The sequence below is a fragment of the Callorhinus ursinus genome, unplaced genomic scaffold, assembly GCF_003265705.2.
Source record: "Callorhinus ursinus isolate GAN/ISIS: 27379988/994484 unplaced genomic scaffold, GSC_fseal_2.0 scaffold95, whole genome shotgun sequence".
NCBI classification, from domain to species: Eukaryota; Metazoa; Chordata; class Mammalia; order Carnivora; family Otariidae; genus Callorhinus; species Callorhinus ursinus.
In genome coordinates, this window is record NW_027397157.1 from 241,447 (window position 1) to 259,989 (window position 18,543).

The following is an 18,543-nucleotide window of genomic DNA, read 5'->3' on the forward strand; positions in this document are numbered from 1 at the left end:
GTCTTACAAAGGAAGGGAGCATAATATTGCCATAAATCATTGGTTTTAATTTGGAATGAAATGTAGAAATCTTCTAATCGAACTCCTTCATAAAGACAATAAAAGTGAGTCACAATCCCAGTCTGAGGTCTCATGTTGGTTTTATAAATGTCTTCCTGATGTGACCTTGCTGTGTTCCTGATGTTTCTAGGCCTCGATTTTATCATCTGTCAAGTTAGAGAAATGATAACCTAGTTACATCATAACTCTTTATCAGGGTTAGTATCCAAAACAAATATCTTCTCCCATTCCACTGGTTGCCTTTTAGTTTTGTTGATTTTCCCCTTCGTGTGCAAAAGCTTTTGATTTTGATGTAGTCCCAGTAGTTTATTTTTGCTTTTGTTTTCCTTGCCTCAGGAGACATATCTAGAAAGAAGTGGTTACAGCTGATGTCAAAGAGGTTACTGCATGTATTCTCCTCTAAGATTTTTATGGTTTCATGTCTCACATTTAGGTCTTTTATCCATTTTGGGTTTATTTTTCTGTATGGTATAAGAAAATGGTCCAGTTTCATTTTTTTTTTATTTTGCTTATAGTTGTCCAGTTTTTCCCACACCATTTGTTGAAGAGACTGTCTTTTCCCCTTTGGATATTCTTTCCTGTTTTGTCAAGGATTAATTAACCATATAGTTGTGGGTTCATTTCTGGGGTTTCTTTTTTGTTCTATTGATCTATGTGTCTATTTTGTGCCAGTACCATACTGTTTTGATTACTAAAGCTTTGGAGTATAACTTGAAATCTGGAATTGTGATAGCTTCAGGTTTGTTTTTCTTTCTCCTGATTGCTTTGGGTATTCAGGGTCTTGTGTGGTTCTGTACAAATTCTAGGATTTTTTGTTCTAGTTCTGTCAAAAGTGCTGTTGATATTTTGATAGGAATTGCATTAAATTTTTAGTTTGTTTTGGAGAGTATGTACTTTTAACAATATTGTCATTTTAATTACTGTATATTTTAGTCTGGACCTCCTTTGGTTGATTTGGTTGGGAGCTCTCTGTGCCTCCTTGATTGGGTATCTCTTTCCTTCCCCCAGATTTGGAACATTTTCATCTATTATCTTTGCATGTCCATAGGATGAGGTGAATTTGGATTCTCTTATTCTGCCAACCTATAATTTCTTATCTGATGTAGCTAGAAGGCTAAATTAGCACTTGATCTTGTGAATTACCAAATTACAGATTTCATTTAGTTCCCAGCATTGACAGGTCATATTTGTCAGTTAGTCACTGAAATAAAAAGAGTAAGTATTTAAGAATAGGAAAACTGACAGAATTAATACCTCAAGCTCAAAATGCCCATTGATCCCCTCTTGACTACAGAAAGAGTCCCTCTCTTTGTCCAATGTGGCTCTCTTTTGTGTAAATACACAGTACATTCTTTGCTTGTAAAATTTAATTTGCAAGAAGAAGCCAATTTTCCTACTGTCACCACCCCACACTCGTTAATGTCTCCAGACATACAACTAGACTAAGATACCACCATTTACCCCCAAACTGGGGTGTAGGATCAAATATCAACTCAAAAGTAAGAGAAAAATATTTACACATTAAAAGAACTATGAAACTAGGGGTGACTGGGTGGCTCAGTAGGTTGAGCATCTGATTCTTGATTTCAGCTCAGGTCATGACCTCAGGGTTGTCAGATCAAACCTCACATTGGGCTCCACACTGGACTGGAGCCTGCGTGGGATTTCTCTCCCTATCCCTCTGCCACTCCCCCTCCCACATCTCACATGTGTGTGTTAGCTCTCTCTTAAAAAAAGAACTCTGAAACTATGGAACTTTGAACTGTGGAATTTCTAAAATAAAATTCTGAGCAAGTTGTGTGAAAATGGATTGTTATGGTGTTAATCCAAAGAGGGAGATACTTAATTTTAGATCTGATTGAATTTATTGATATGGTTACACTTCCTAGAGATTCTATATCCAATGTGTTAGCCTCAGCAGCTTTACACAAGACTTAAATTATTGTTTTAAATATAAATTTCAAAAAAGATCTTGCACCTTCATAGTCAATCAATCAATTTCATCTTAGGGAGAATGTATTTCCAGAAAGCAGAACTGAACAGCAGTTAGGAATGGGGTGAATGGAGTACAGGGGCTGTGGAGACTTTGGGTGGGGGAAGAGAATCAAGAACAGTAGATGAAAAGGAAGAGAATTAATACTTGCTGAATCCTGGTTATATGCCAAGCACTGTATAGGAGCTTCTGGACACCACCTCTACATTTCACTTGGTACTGCTGATAACCACGTGATGTGGGGATTGTTATCATTTCACCATAGAGGTGAAGAAACTGAGGTTCTGGGACATTAAGAAACTTGCCCCAAATTACATTTACTACATAACAAAGACATGATAGAAGCATAGGACTCTAGAGCACAGAACAGGTGAGTCTGCAAGGGCAGGGCTGCCCTTCTTATATATCAGAGACAGATCCTATAATTACTACCAGCTAGCAAAGCTCAGCTGAATCAGATGCATAAGAAAACAAGCTCTACCATTGTCTGACTATGCCACCAGAGGGCACAGATTTAGAAGTTTTCTTTCTGGATAGTCTTTTACTGTTTCTTCTGTAGTGACTGGCTATAGTTGAGAGAGCATACTATGTGTTTATACCAGAAGTGATCATAGACTGACTTCAGTGTCTGGAGATCTGAGCTTTCCACTGCCTTGGTGTGAAACACATGAACCTGTGGCCATCCCATATGTGAGGTGTGCCCTTTCCTTTTCAGATGGGTAGTTAGAAAGATCCCTTGGGTTCAGGGCTGATATTGAACATTTACCTCTGAAACCCCAGTGCTGAGTATGGTACTTTTCACATAGTAGGAACTCTGTCTGTTTGAGAAGAAACAATGTTACAGCAAAATTATCCTCTATCTAGTCGCTGTCTTATTAAAATCCCCCAGTGGCTTTTTAATGCCCTCAATGTAAAGTATGCACTGTTTAATGTGGATTCCACATCCCCCCATAGACTGTGATCTAGGCTTATCTCAAACTAGTCTCTATTCCCCTAAAGCCCAGCCTTCACTTAACATGTACACATCCTTAATATAGTCCTGAAACAGTGTCTGGAATTAGATGCTTCACATCATGCCCTGGGGCATATGGTAAATACTCAATAAACAAGAGTTGTTGTTACTACTACTACTACTACTACTACTACTACTACTACCACCAGACCTAGAAACCGGCAGAGGCAAGATGGAACTCAGGTCTTCTGACTGAGTCTAGTGCTTTTTGCTCCCACTGCTTCTTTGCAGCACACAGTTCAGTACACAGTTAATACTGGACAATGAAGTCTTTGATTCCACTCTCCTTGGCTCCTTCTGCATCCTCTTTTATTTCTGTGACCCAGAATATGGTACAGGGAATTTTAGTGACCAGAGGATAGGGCTGGTTTCCCTGAGCAGATATAGATGTGTGCAGCATCAGAAGTCTAGAGTTGGAAGCTACGTTTGACATCATCTCCTTCAAGTCAATGCATAAATAATTTCTATAGCACCTGTTAGAGAGGCTCATCCAGCCTCTGCCTTTATGTACTTTCCCTTAAAAGATTACCAATCCCAACACTGGCCCTGATGCATAAAATGGTCTTGATCCTTCTGCCTCTTGCCAGTTTTGCCCATGGTCTTCATCCTGCCTGCTGAACAGACACATTTCCTAGCATGAATCTGGACCTGCCAGCTCTGATAATTATCTTTCTCTTTTGTTATAGATGAAGGATTTGGCAGCTAAAGCAATCATTCAAAGTTCCATCTTTATCATTTTTCACTTTGTTCCTTTTGGCCTTGGTTTTGTGTATCAGCTTTGAAAATATCATCCCAGGGTTAATTCCGGGGTTAATGAGTAACTAAGTGTGCTCTACTTTTGCAATACGGGGCATGTTATAAAGATGGAAAGATTTTGCTTTCTGAGAGATGCAAGTAGCTTCTTGGACATGTGCTGTAAGTACTTTTTTTCTCTCTCTTTGGGAACTTTGGACATCTTTATCAGCAAGTCAGAATCCCAGATAACTATGTGCTCCATATTCCTAGCTCCAGAGGCCAAGGTCTAAGTGTGGTCATCTGATAATTGACCTCTTACCAGCTTCTGCAACTTTTACAGAGAGAGGATTCTGATGACATGTAGAGATTAGATAGAGGCATAGAAGCAGGGGGTTGGAGTGGGAGAAACTGGAGATAGCGTAACCTGCTAGGAGCTGGTGAAGTAGTTGAGGCCATGAGCTGAGGCAGTGGCAGGAGAAAGGAGATGTTTTCAGAGACACTTAGTAGGTAGTACTCAGAAGGCATCATGACTCAATAGATGTAGGTACTAAGAATGAAGGAAGACCCTAGGATGACTCTGAGGTTTCTGGCATGGGAGTCTCAGTAGATAGTGATATAGAATGAAGATGAAGGAGCAGGCTTGAGAGCTAAGGAGATGTTATATTTACCTTTGGAAACTTTGAGATTTCCAAATTGAAACTGAGGCATGTGTGGAATATTCTGGTGGCTATATCCAGTAGGCAGTTGGACAAATATCTGGTAACACAGGATAGTCATCTGCACTAGAGTATGTAGTTTTGGGTGGTGGCAGATGAATTCCTAGGAGTGGATGAGATCACTCAGGAAAAGGATGGAGGACTGCGTAAGAACTCCTGTCCTGACTCCATGGATCTTTTCCTTCTGATTACTCATGTCCATGGTCACTGGATTCCACAGCCAAAATCTTTACTCCACTGCCTTGTACATTTCCAGGCTCAGAGAATACTACACCATATTGTTTGGCTTCTATTCTAATAATAAAAAAATAACATGAGTAAGTGTAAGAATAATAGTGTTAAGATGTCTTGTAATTTAGAAATAACTCTTTAGATAATACTGGTGGTGAGAGGGATCTAAACTGCAAAAAGTTACACTTTCATCTTTCTGTTGTTTGGAAATATTTCTTTGACTTCTGTGCATTGCATTGATGCTTTACTTTCAGCTCATTATCTTGTACATGGCTCCTTAAACCTTCCATCCCAACCAAAATATTGTGTGAAAGTTATTCTCCTTTGTCTGTTATCCAAAGGAATGTACAGATATTCTCTCATCTAATCTCTTGGAGATTTTATTTTAAGAAAAATGCTAAATTAAAAAAATCCAAAATTCTAATTTACAAAAATTAACATAAGCAGAGGGAGTTCCAGTTTTATCAAAGGATACCTCCCTCTCTAAAAGGCTGCCTCTGGTTGAAATAAAAAATAATTTTTCATAAATGTAATTTCCTCACAGAGTTTTCATATGTTGCTAGTACATTTGAAAGATAGTCCATGCCATTGATGGCCCCAGCAAGCCACCTTTCCTACTCTCTGTCCCTATTAGATGTGTCTTCATTTGTTCAGAGGAGAGAGGCCTCCACATAGTCCCTGGTGAGCACACCATTAAATATTTTCTATTGTTTTACTAATCATGATGGACAATTATTATGTTTCTGGCTAAGGCTTTTCATCCAGCTAAGAGCCCCCAGTAGTTCTCTCACCTTATCTCTTATAGATTATCTTCCTTCCAAAATGCCAGTGTTCCTCTATCTGGTTTTCTTGGTACTTGAACTTCATTGTGCACCACCTAACAGATCTGAAGGCAAAGTAACCACCTGCAATTCCTCCCAACAAAATGCCACTTTCTATAAGATGTCATCCATCAATGCTGACTTTGCATTTAACCTGTACCGGAGGTTCACTATGGAGACCCCAGATCGGAACATCTTCTTTTCCCCTGTGAGCATTTCTGCAGCTTTGGCCATGCTCTCCTTTGGGGCTTACTACAGCACCAAAACTCAAATACTGGAAAGCTTGGGGTTTAACCTTACAGACACCCCGATGGCAGAGATCCAGCAGGGCTTCCAGCACCTGATCTGTTCACTGAATTTTCCAAAGAAAGAGTTAGAATTACAAATGGGAAATACCCTCTTCATTGGGAAGCAGCTGAAGCCACTGGCACAGTTCTTAGATGATGCCAAGAGCCTCTATGCGACTGAGGTATTTTCTACCGACTTCTCCAATGTTTCTGCAGCCCAGCAGGAGATCAACAGTCATGTGGAGAAGCAAACCAAAGGGAAAGTTGTAGGCCTCATCCAAGACCTCAAACCAAACACCATCATGGTCCTGGTGAACTATATTCACTTTAAAGGTAAGGCTCTAAGATATGCATTCCTAGGTCACTGTTCCCATAATTTGGTGGGGTTCTCTGGGGAGCTCATAGTCTTTTCTCACTGACAGCAGTAGGTGTCCCTCATACCACAGTGATCTGATCCATAGTATATTGCTGTGTGTAGTTTTGGATCTTCCAGGAGGGACACATAGCTCTGTGGATGAACCCAGGAAATTTCTAGGAAGAGGGCACTCTCAGAGAGGTGAGTGACAATGATATGAACATCCTGCTCACATCTAGCTAGAGAATCATGGTTTCTAAAAGATTTGGTTGGACGAGCTTGTGCTTGGAAGGTAAATAGACTTGGGTTTAAACCCTACTATGACCCTCACTTGCTGTGCATGCTTGGGCATGTTACATAAATATTTCTATCATGTACAATGCACCCACTATGTGCTAAGCACCATGCTACATGTGTGGTTTGCACACATTGTCTCATCTAATCCTCATAAGGGCCCAAGTTCACAGCTAATGAGTTTCAGAGCTGGTTTTCCCACCCAGGTTTGTCTGATTCTAAAGCTCATGCTTGTAACAACAAGAAACATGTGACTCTCTTCTGAAGGTGCTGTGCCCAAATGATTTCTCCTGGTTCTACAGCACATGTCAGCCATGTTTGGTGGAGGAGTGAACAATTCTTGGCCACAAACCACACACTTGTAGATGGATAAAACGGCAGAACAGATCTGTTGTCTCATTTCACCCTGTGTGTTGGATGTGCTTATACCTTTTTACGGAAGAAGAAACTGTGGCTCTGATGGGTTTAGTGTAAGTATAGTGTTTTGGACATAGATGGAACAGCTGTTGAGCATGGAGTCCAATACTCCTGGGTGTGACTCCTGGCTCTGCCATGGGCTAGCTGGGAGACCATGTAAAGTCACTTTCTCTCCCTGGACCTCACTCACTTGTAAAACTGGTTGACAGTAGGTATCTACCTCTGTGGTGGTCTTAATTCCCAAATGAGATAACTGATGGAAAAAGTCACACTGGCATTAATGCTGGTTTAAAAAAAGAACTCTTTTCTCTCTGTATGTTAAGCCCAGTGGGCAAATCCTTTTGATCCATTCAAGACAGAAGAGGGTTCCAGCTTCTCAGTGGACAAAACCACAACAGTGCAAGTCCCCTTGATGCACCAGATGGAACAATACTATCACTTGGTGGATACGGAGCTGAACTGCACAGTGCTTCAAATGAACTACAGCAAAAATGCTCTGGCACTCTTTGTCCTTCCCAAAGAGGGTCAGATGGAGTGGGTGGAAGGGTCCATGTCATCTAAAACACTGAAGAAGTGGAACCGCTTACTGCAGAAGGGGTAAACATGTTAGATGATTTGAGAAGTAGAGGGTGGGTATGATGTTACAGGTGAGACAGAGTTCAGCAGAAACCCAGAGGCAGGAGAATTAACTGGACCACTTAATAGCTGTGTGATGACTACTAAAGCATACCTAGATCATACTCTGTGTCAGTCCCTTTGCCAAGCACTTTACATACTTCACTACTTCATTTCATTTAAGCACATCAACAAACCTGCAAAGAAGGTAGTAACATAGGGATTTTTTCAAGTGAAGAGTCAGGGCTTGAAAGAGAAAATGAACTCTCCAAAGCCAGTCAACTACAAAGTTGATGTCTTCCTAGAAGCCAGTTAGAGCTTAGGGGTGGTAGGATTTTGACATTAAGTAGATGAACAGCCATATTGGCTGGGAGTGTTAAATGGAAAACCATCGACATTCCCAGGTGCTACCAATTGACATTCATGTTGTTGACTCCCCAACCTTGGCCAACACCCCAGAGATGTTTCTTTTTTTACTATTAATGAGACACAGATCCCTACTTCCAGTGCTATTGTCCAATATTGGTGGAAATAGAGTTCATTTATTTCAGGATAAATTCTGAGGTGCTGACACCATGTGTTGACCTGAATAGAAATTGTTGACAAAACCTAGGGGAGAAACAGAGCCCTATATAATACAATGGTGACAAACAGGAAGGGAATCATGAGCTTTGTGTGCTGATAACCATGTGTTACCTCTCCCTTTCCCCTACAGGTGGATTGACTTGTTTGTTCCAAAGTTTTCCATTTCTGCCACATATGACCTTGGAGCCATTTTTCTGAAGATGGGCATCCAGGACGCCTTTGCTGATAATGCCAATTTTCTTGGACTTATGGGTGACAATGGTCTTAAATTTTCCAATGTAAGTTGATAGATTGGAGTTCCTTGAATGTATGAGCTGGAAGGGCCATTAAGAGTCGGTTCATTCAATTCTCTCATTAATGAGGATTCTGAAACCCAGAGAGGCAGAATGACTCTTCCTATGCCAGATTGACTCCACAGTCATTCCCATTACCCCCAACAAGTCACTGTGACAGTTAATTCTATCTTTACCTTCATGTCCTAAAACAATTCTGATAGAAGACCTTAATGATGAGAATTAATTCTGGTGAGATAGAGCTCTGGAGGAGGTGGCAGGGGAAGAGAAAAGCATAAAATGTGATTTCTAGAGGCAGAAAGCCATGGAAAAATTGGTGGCTCCCTGACAGCTAGCTCTAAAATCACCAGACTGAGTGACTACACTTAGCCAAGTAGCCTTCATATTCAAGCACCATCAACAGTGTGATAAAGGGGTAGCCCTGTCTTTCCTTTTCCTTTCCTGCTTCCAAACTGTTCCAAAGACTTTTCCTGTTACTTGGGATCAGCAGTGTTTGTTCTTCCCCTCCTCACAGGCTGCCCACAAGGCTGTGCTGCACATTGGTGAAAGGGGAACTGAAGCTGTAGTTGTCCCTGAAGTCAGATTCCTGGATCAGCCTGAGATAACTCTCCTTCACCCTATCATCCAATTTGATAGATCCTTTCTGTTGTTGATTTTGGAGAAAAGTACCAGGAGCATTCTCTTTCTAGGGAAAGTTGTGGACCCAACAGAAGTATAATTGGGAAATAAGCTGTTGGCTAATTGTATGTGCTTGTTGCAATAAGAAATAAATAAATAGTATGGCTTGATGTGATCAATATGGGCTTGGACATGCTTTCCTTTATGCAGGGATGAAGATTGGACCCTATCCCAACTGCACTGGGTGTGAAAGAGGTCACTCCTATAACCAAATATTCAGATAGTCAATGAATGACTCATTACCCAAAGCACAAAAAGATACCATGTCAGTGCATTCGTCTTCGTCAAAATGCCTACCCTCCACAACCCTACGTTTGTTAGCTCCAGGAATTTGACTGAGCTGGCAAGTGCATCCTCTTCTGCCCTCTGGAGAATAGTTCAAATTCAGGTCAAATCCTCATACCCCATTCTTCTAACAAGATTCTAATAATGATTCTTGCTAGAACTGCCATTGTTGGGTTGTAAAATGGTGCTTCCACTCCAGGGCTGAGTAACAGACTGACAGTTACTGCTAGGGATCTGACATTTTTGACCTAACAAGTATGGGACAAAAGAGAAAAAGAGACAGATAAATTTCCCTGTACAAACCCACTTCCCCCCTAAATGTTTCCTTTTTGTTAATTTATAAACTTGGATTGGAAAAGGAAAGTCATTCATTCATACCATAGCTCATAGTCTTCATCTTCTGTATCTTAATCAGACTCCATTCCAAATATTGCATCCCTGTCTCACTTGCTCAATTGCAAATCTCCTGGTTAGTCTTTCTTTTTGTCTTGATTCTTACTGAAATTTGATACTTCCCTATCCCCAGATTCTTCCCCTTACCTGTGTAGGCCATGCCACCCCTCCTCACCAAACTAGATTTCATCTTAGACAATATGTATTCAAAGTCCCAGTATTAGAATTCAGTATGCATAAATGGCACAGTTAGTGTTAATGATGTAGTGTCTGAAATTCTAGCCCTAAGGTGAAACTCTTCAGCAGCAGAGAAATAATAACAAATGCCTAAGTGCTTTTGCAGATACTGTGCTTCCAGGCCAAAATAAATATTTATATTTAGAAAAGTATGTAGCCCACAAATATTCTAGTGTTTTCTTATTAGACCCATTTGCATGGAGATTTGCTTACTCCTGGTATAGTTTACATATTGATTTTTGTGGATAAGCAATTGAAAGTCCAGAGAGGGAAAGCAACTTGTGGTACAGAAAATTATTGCTAACATGGAGTTCAGTTTCACTGAAATTACACAGCAATTGGCTCTGCTACTTATACTGTTTTGTAATCTTGGAAAAGATACTTAAACCCTGCACCTTATTTTCCTCATCTGTAAAATGGAAACACATAATATCTGTGTCAGGATTTTGTGAACATTCCATGCAGCAACATATGTAATGTGCTCATCACAGAGCCAGGCACCTGATAAAATTCTTGTAAATATTAGTTGTTATTCCTGTTGGTCAACATGAGACAGTGACCTGGATTACAACCAAGATTGTAGTGTGGGTCTCTTGGTTTGCAGATTCATGTTCCCTAGTTCAGGCCCTACCGCCAGAGGCCAGAGTAAATGCCATACCAGCCCCTTCTTAAATCTTCCAAAATGTGTTTAATCAGAGGTTACTCTGGGAGAAAGAAATATCGAGGGAAGAGAGGAATTACCAAGACACCATCCTTCAAGTAATTTATGTATCTCATTAGAGACCTAACCTCATTCAAATCATTCATTCCTGTGGCCTACCATTTCATGAAGGACTACCACTTCACTTAATAAATCTCAGCTGTCTATAGCCAACTAGGAATAGAAGATAAATTCTTTAACCTCATAAGGGTTATCCATAAAATACCTGTAGGAAATATCTCACTTAATAGTTAAAGTTCTTAGCAGAATTTCTACTAAACTGGAATCAAGACAAGTATTCTCTATAGTATTGCCTCTATTTATAATTTTTCTGGAGGTCTTAGTCAATGCAACAAGACAAGAAAAAGAAATAAAGATTACAAAGGATGAGATAGAAAGGAGAAAACAAACCAGTCTACACAGAAAAACTTACAGAATCTATGGATAAAGTTTTAAAACAAAAGGAGAAAACTTATTGAAGAATGAAGAACAAGAAGGTAATGTTATGGATTGTATGGAATTTACCAACTTTATTTACCATTCTCTATTATGATAGAATCACATGACTTCCCTGATACTATATTTCCTAGCCACCCTTGCAGTTAGGTGTAGCCATAAAGCTAAGTCCTCACTGATGGAACATGAGTGTAAGTGATGTGTGACATTTACTGACCAGGACATTACAACAGTTGGGTACCTCCTTCATGTTCTATCTCCTTTGATATGGATTGTGGACTTACTTAGGATTCAATCTGGCCACCAAGCAGATGAAGAGTTCTTTGGCAGTCTAGTGTAATATATGTGCCTCTTTCCAGAATAATATTTTAAATGCCAAAAAAAATTAGGATTACAAAGGCCATCAGTAATATTGAAATAAATACATTTTAAAATAATAAAATTAATATTACAGATATAATATGTGTGTTTCCACAACATATTAATAAGATCTTGTGACAGTTGTAATAAATACATTACTTCCAAAATAATATTCAAGATATTTCAAGATATCTTAAACACTAATAATATACTTTGAAATTATGTGAATTTTACATGTGACAAAATTACAGGTACAGCTGCCACTACTTTGGCTTGTGGCCCACATTCATAAATGAATAAAATGCTAGATTATTGTTGGAAGTTGGTAAAATTAAGATGAAGGTTTTCTTTTCTTTTTTCTTAAAGAATTTGTTTATTTTTATATGAGAGAGAGAGAGAGAAAGCACAAGCAGGGGGAGCAGCAGGCAGAGGGAGAAGCAGGCTCCCTGCTGAGCAAGGAACCCGATGTGGGACTCAATCCCAGGACCTCAGGATCATGTCCTGACCAAAGGCAGACACTTAACTGACTGAACCACCCAGGTGTCCCAAGATGAAGGTTTTCATAAACAAATTTATTTATCCTCTAAGGATTTATAGATATTTAGACTTCCTTGAAAGTTCTATGGACTGTAGGTTAAAATATCTGCCTTGGCAGAAAAATGGGATGAAAGAGAACTTGATATCTAAATACTTTCATGAAGGAGAACTGCCCACTGACCTAAGATGTTTATTCCAGATGATTGGGTGAGAAGAAATAAACTTCTATCTTCTTCAAGAATCTGATTTATTGCTGAGTCTATTTACTAAGCAGCCTGGCTATTAGTCTGATTAGGCTGCCATAACAAAATTCCACAAACTGATTGGCTTAAAGGAGAGAAATTTATTTTTTCACAGTTCTGGAGGCTAGAAGTCTATGATGAAGACCCTGGCGAATTTCATTTCTGGTGTGAGTTCTCTTCCTGGTTGCAGCCGCCATGCTATGCCCTCACATGCCCTTTCCTCCTGTGTGCATGTGCATGTGCGTGTGCGTGTGTGTGTGTGTGTGTGTGTGTGTGGAGAGAGAGAGAGAGAGAGAGAGAGAGAGAGAGACAGAAAGAGAGAGAGAGTAAGCTCTCAGGGTATCTCTTTTTGCAAGGATATGAATCTTACCAGATTAGAGCCCCACGCTTATGACCTTGTTTAACCTTAATTATTTCCTCATTCCAAATATAGCCACACTGGTGTTTAGGGTTTCAGCATATGAATTGGGAGGGGGCACATGCATTCAGTCCATAACACTAGCCTTATCCCAAGTAATACAGAAATTGATAGCAGTAGTGGGGATGTTACAGGTTATATTCTCTGGGAAGCAGACTCTGAAACAGAGTTTATAGTACAGAATGTTTATTAGAGAGTATACTTGGGATTGATGTAATGGTTGGGCCTTTACACACCCACCTCAATCAGTCATTGGATATGGGCCAGATGTCTTTCTGCAACTGAGGCTGTCTTTGAAGGGACTAAAAGATGAAGACTTTCTACGGATAAGACCCCTAGAATCTGGAATAAGTCCTTTCTTGAAAAGAAATTTGTATGGTGCACCTCCATGTCCAATAATATCCACTCCTTATGCTGCTAAAATCTACTTTTTCTTTTAAGTCCAGAAAGAAGATCCTCCAGGGTTCCCCACTATCCATTCTAGATTCCCCTTCCTCTCACCTGGTCTGTGTAGACTCAGACCCTCAGCCCTGACAAAGGCTGGTTACCATGTTCTTCTCTGGCCAAAGTTATTGCTAATGTCCATTTCCTACCAAAATTGGGCAGAAGAGTACCAAGAGACCCTTACGTGGAGTGCTTGGGAGCCAAGCATATTTAACTTGCCTCCGTCATATAACAACATTTCTTCCTCCTGATGACCAAGGTTAATTCCCCCTGTGCACATGGTGTAATAAAGAGTTTGACACCATTTTTTGATGTTTGACCGCTGACATCTTTTAAGCCTCACCTCTTTTTCTTCCCCTTTTCCTCCACATCTGGAAAAATGATAAGAAAGTCAAGATGTTCCTTTCTTTGGTGCCAGTGGGAGGTTCAAACCATGCAAGCCTCCACCTGCATAAAGGACTTCCCATTCCCTAATCACCATAAAAACCCCAAGTCAGTTTCCTTTCCCTGATTTCTCAAGCCATTTTTGGACCAGCTTAGGTAGCTTGCCCTGCTTTCCTGAAAAAGCCTCATTATGTAAGTATTAACACTTTGACATTCTCTTGGTGTGTGTGTGGCATCACCAGTCTTGACATCTGAACGCAATTTGGGGCAGGGGTCTATCACATGTCTGTAAAATGGTGACAACAGATGGTTATTCAGGCTATTTCCTGAACAAAAGAATCCTGCAGTGTCCAGGAAGCATCCATAGCTTATAGTTCAATGTGATTTTTGCCGAGTTTTGTGGCAGAAGTGTTTGCCCTTTGGTGATTATGACCTGCAACCCTACAGAGCTCAGAGTTGTGGGGACAGGAAGAAGGAATTCTACCTTCGAACTGCCTTTGAACATGGGACTACAATATCAACTCTTCTCTGGCCATCCTGCCAACCTGCTTTGTAGATTTCAGGCTTGCCAATTTCCAAAATCATGTGAGCCAATACCCTAAAATGAATAAATAAATAAATCTCGTGAGTATTATATTCATATAAATAGGGGTTTTGTTTCTCTTGAGAACCCCGACAAATATAGTTAGTTTGAGGATATTTCTTGAAGTAGCTTATAGAAGTTAAAAATATTGATTTTTCTTTTTTGCTTTTTTAAATTAACATATAATGTGTTATTTGCTTCAGGGGTACAGGTCTGTGATTCATCAGTCTTACAAAATTCACAGCACTCACCACAGCACATACTCTCCCCAATGTCCATCACCCAGCCACCCCATCCCTCCCACCCCCCTCCACTCCAGCAACCCTCAGTTTGTTTCCTTAGATTAAGAGTCTCTTATAGTTTGTCTCCCTTTCTGGTTTTGTCTTCTTTTATCTTTCCCTCCCTTCCCTTATGATTCTCTGTCTTGTTTCTCAAATCCCACATATCAGTGAGATCATATGATAATTGTCTTTCTCTGATTGACTTATTTCGCTTAGCATAATACCCTCTAGTTCATACACAATCATTGCAAATGGTAAGATTTCACATTTGATGGCTGCATAATATTCCATTGTATATATGTACACCACATTTTCTTTACCCATTCATCTGTCAGTGGATATCTAGTCTCTTTCCATAGTTTGGCTATTGTGGACATTGCTGCTATAAACATTGGGGTGCACGTGCCCCTTCAGATCACTACATTTGTATCTTTGGGGTAAATACCCAGTAGTGCAATTGTTGGATTGTAGGGTATCTTTATTTTCAACTTTTTGAGGAACCTCCAAACTGTTTTCCAGAATGGCTGCACTAGCTTGCATTTCCACCAACAGTGTAGGAGGGTTCCCTTTCTCCACATTCTCACCAAAATCTGTTGTTTCCTGACTTATGCTGGCCTCATAAAATGAGTTTGGAAGTTTTCCTTCCATTTCTATTTTTTGGAACAGTTTCAGAAGAACAGGTATTAATTCTTTAAATGTTTCATAGAAATCATCTGGGAAGCCATCTGGCCCTGGGTTCTTGTTTGTTGGGAGATTATTGATTACTGCTTCAATTTCCTTGCTGGTTATGGGTCTGTTCAGGTTTTCTATTTCTTCCTGGTTCAGTTTTGGTAGTTTATACATCTATAGGAGTGCATCCATTTCTTCCAGATTGTCTAATTTGCTGGCATATAGTTGCTCATAATATGTTCTTGTAACTGTTTATATTTCTTTGGTGTTGGTTGTGATCTCTCCTCCTTCATTCAAGATTTTATTTATTTGGTTCCTTTCTCTTTTCTTTTTGATAAGTCTGGCCAGGGGTTTATCAATCTTATTAATTCTTTCAAAGAACCAGCCCCTAGTTTCGTTGATCTGTTCACCTGTTCTTTTGGTTTCTATTTCATTGATTTTTGCTCTGATCTTTATTATGTCTCTTCTGCTGCGTTTAGGTTTTATTTGCTGTTTTTTCGCCAGTTCCTTTAGGTATAGGGTTAGGTTGTGTATTTGAGACCTTTCTTGTTTCTTGAGAAAGGGTTGCATTGCTATATACTTTCCTCTTAGGACTGCCTTTGCTGCATCCCAAAGGTTTTGAACACTTCTGTTTTCATTTTCATTTGTTTCCATACATTTTTTTTAAATTCTTCTTTAATTTCCTGGTTGACCCATTCATTCTTTAGTAGGATGCTCTTTAGCCTCCATGTATTTGAGTTCTTTCTGACTTTCCTCTTGTGATTAAGTTCTAGTTTCAAAGCACTGTGGTCCAAAAATATGCAGGGAATGATCCCAATATTTTGGTACCGGTTGAGACCTGATTTGTGACCCAGGATGTGATCTATTCTGGAGAATGTTCCATGTGCGCTAGAGAAGAATGTGTTTTCTGTTGCTTTGGGATGGAATTTTCTGGATATATCTGTGAAGTCCATCTGGTCCAGTGTGTCATTTAAAGCCTTTATTTCCTTGTTGATCTTTTGCTTAGATGATCTGTCCATTTCAGTGAGGGGGGTGTTAAAGTCCTCTAATATTATTGTATTATTGTCAATATGTTTCTTTGATTTTGTTATTAATTGGCCTATATAATTGGCTTCTCCCATGTTAGGGGCATAGATATTTACAATATTTCGATCTTCCTGTAGTATAGACCCTTTAAATATGATATAGTGTCCTTCTTCATCTCGTATTATAGTCTTTGGTTTAAAATCTAATTTGTCTGATATAAGGATTGCCACCCCAGCTTTCTTTTGATGTCCATTAGCATGGTAAATGGTTTTCCACCCCCTCACTTTAAATCTGGAGGTATCTTTGGGTATAAGATGAGTCTCTTGCAGACAGCATATCAATGGGTCTTGTTTTTTTATCCAATCTGATACCCTGTGTCTTTTAATTGGGGCATTTAGGCCATTTACATTCAGTGTAACTATTGAAAGATATGAATTTAGTGCCATTGTATTGCCTGTAAGGTGACTGTTACTGTATATTGTCTGTGTTCCTTTCTGGTCTATGTTGCTTTTAGGCTCTCTCTTTGCTTAGAGGACCCCTTTCAATATTTCTTGTAGGGCTGGTTTGGTGATTGGAAATTCTTTCAGTTTTTGTTTGTCCTGGAAGGTTTTTATCTCTCCTTCTATTTTCAATGACAGCCTATCTGGATATAGTACTGTTGGCAGCATATTTTTCTCATTTAATGTCCCGAATATATCATTTCAGTCCTTTCTGGCCTGCCAGGTCTCTGTGGATACGTCTGCTGCCAATCTAATATTTTTACTGTTATAGTTTACAGACCTCTTGTCCTGAGCTGCTTTCAGGATTGTCTCTTTGTCTCTGAGACTTGTAAGTTTTACTATTAGATGTTGGGGTGTTGACCTATTTTTATTTATTTTGAGAGGGGTTCTTTGTGCCTCCTGGATTTTGATGCCTGTTTCCTCCCCCAAATTAGGGAAGTTCTCCACTATAATTTGCTCTAATATACCTTCTGGGATCTTTCTTCTTTCTTTCTTCTTCTGGGATCCCATTTATTCTAATATTGTTTTGTCTTATGGTATCACTTATCTCTCGAATTCTCCCCTCATGATCCAGTATTCGTTTATCTCTTTTTTCTCAGCTTTTTTATTCTCCATTATTTGATCTTCTATATCACTGATTCTCTCTTCTGCCTCATTTATCCTAGCAGTTAGAGCCTCCATTTTTGATTGCACCTCATTAATAGTCTTTTTGATTTCGACTTGGTTAGATTTTAGTTCTTTTATTTCTCCAGAAAGGGATTCTCTAGTATCTTCTATGCTTTTTTCAAGCCAAGCTAGTGTCTTTATAATCGTCATTCTGAACTCTAGTTCTGACATCTTACTAATGTCCATATTGATTAGGTCCCTGGCAGTCAGTACTGCCCCTTGTTCTTTTTTTTTTGAGGTGAGTTTTTCCATTTTGTCATTTTGTCCAGAGATGAATAAATGAGTGAGAGAACAAAATGTTACAAGTGTAACAACAACCCCAGAAAAATATACACTAAACAAATCAGAAAACACCTTCCAGAAAGTGGTTGCTTTTCTGTTCATAGAATTGCTGCTATTCTTGTCTTCAATCTAGTGTTGAGTTTGTAGGTGTTCAGAATGATTTGATAACTATCTAGCTGAATTCCTGGGACCAGACGAACTGTAGGTCTCCTACTCTTCTGCCATCTTGCTCCTCCCTCTAAAAATATTGATTTATTTTCTGACAACATCACCAAACTTGGCTTTTGACCACTCTGACTTTATATAACACAGAAATGTATCTGGTCACTACAAGGCAAGTTCAGTCACTTACATACTTTTCTTCTCTCTTTTGGGCAAACACATAGCTAAATTCAAGGCTTTCTTCCACCTTTTTTTCCTCCTTCCCAACCCCCACAATGATTTAACTGTAACATAGAAGGAAGGGGGTTCAGTCATGTATTTCCCTGATAACAGGGGAGAGGCTTATTGTCTGAAATGGTTAGTATCTGTCCATATTGGCTTCTGGTGATATTTTCCTTACATATTAGCTGCTGTCCATCCCTACAGACATCAGTTGAGTTTTTTCCTGTTCTGCCATGACCGTCAGTTCACAGGGACTCCTTAATGTATTGTCTTGTTGCCAATTTCAAATTCTCTTCTGATTTCCTGGTCCTCCTTCAACCTTTTAGGTATACCCCCTCCCCCAGGGACATGAGAGACTTTCCCTCCACACCATACCAGGGTCTCTATGAGGTTGTCCTCTTGCACATGCATCTTAAGATTTCTCAGCCATTATTATTCTCCTGCAATAGAATTATACTGGATGTTTGGCTTATCCACACAGCTCTCTGATTTCCATGATGACTCTCAGGGATTGAGACAAAGTCCCTATAACTTTTAGGGAGTTTCTTTTATCCTTTCTATCTGGGGCTCAGTCAAAACAGGTAGAAGAAAAAGGGTAAGAGCA

At 39.5% G+C, this 18,543-nt stretch overlaps 1 protein-coding gene across 1 annotated transcript; it reads left to right on the plus strand.

Annotated features, from left to right (window-relative positions):
- The first annotated feature begins 5,554 nt into the window (after positions 1 to 5,554).
- On the plus strand, positions 5,555 to 9,211 carry SERPINA7 (serpin family A member 7). The gene is made up of 4 exons (XM_025865134.2): positions 5,555 to 6,188; positions 7,245 to 7,518; positions 8,252 to 8,399; positions 8,929 to 9,211. The coding sequence occupies exons 1-4, from the start codon at positions 5,570 to 5,572 to the stop codon at positions 9,130 to 9,132; spliced, it is 1,245 nt and encodes a 414-aa protein (XP_025720919.2). The 5' UTR covers positions 5,555 to 5,569; the 3' UTR covers positions 9,133 to 9,211.
- Positions 9,212 to 18,543: the final 9,332 nt, after the last annotated feature.

Bases quoted from the DNA above. Each gene is read 5' to 3' on its own strand.
- SERPINA7 (XM_025865134.2), top strand. From the start codon at position 5,570: ATGCCAGTGTTCCTCTATCTGGTTTTCTTGGTACTTGAACTTCATTGT. The intron at 6,189-7,244 runs GTAAGGCTCTAA...CTGTATGTTAAG, and splicing joins GAACTATATTCACTTTAAAG to CCCAGTGGGCAAATCCTTTT. The intron at 7,519-8,251 runs GTAAACATGTTA...TTTCCCCTACAG, and splicing joins AACCGCTTACTGCAGAAGGG to GTGGATTGACTTGTTTGTTC.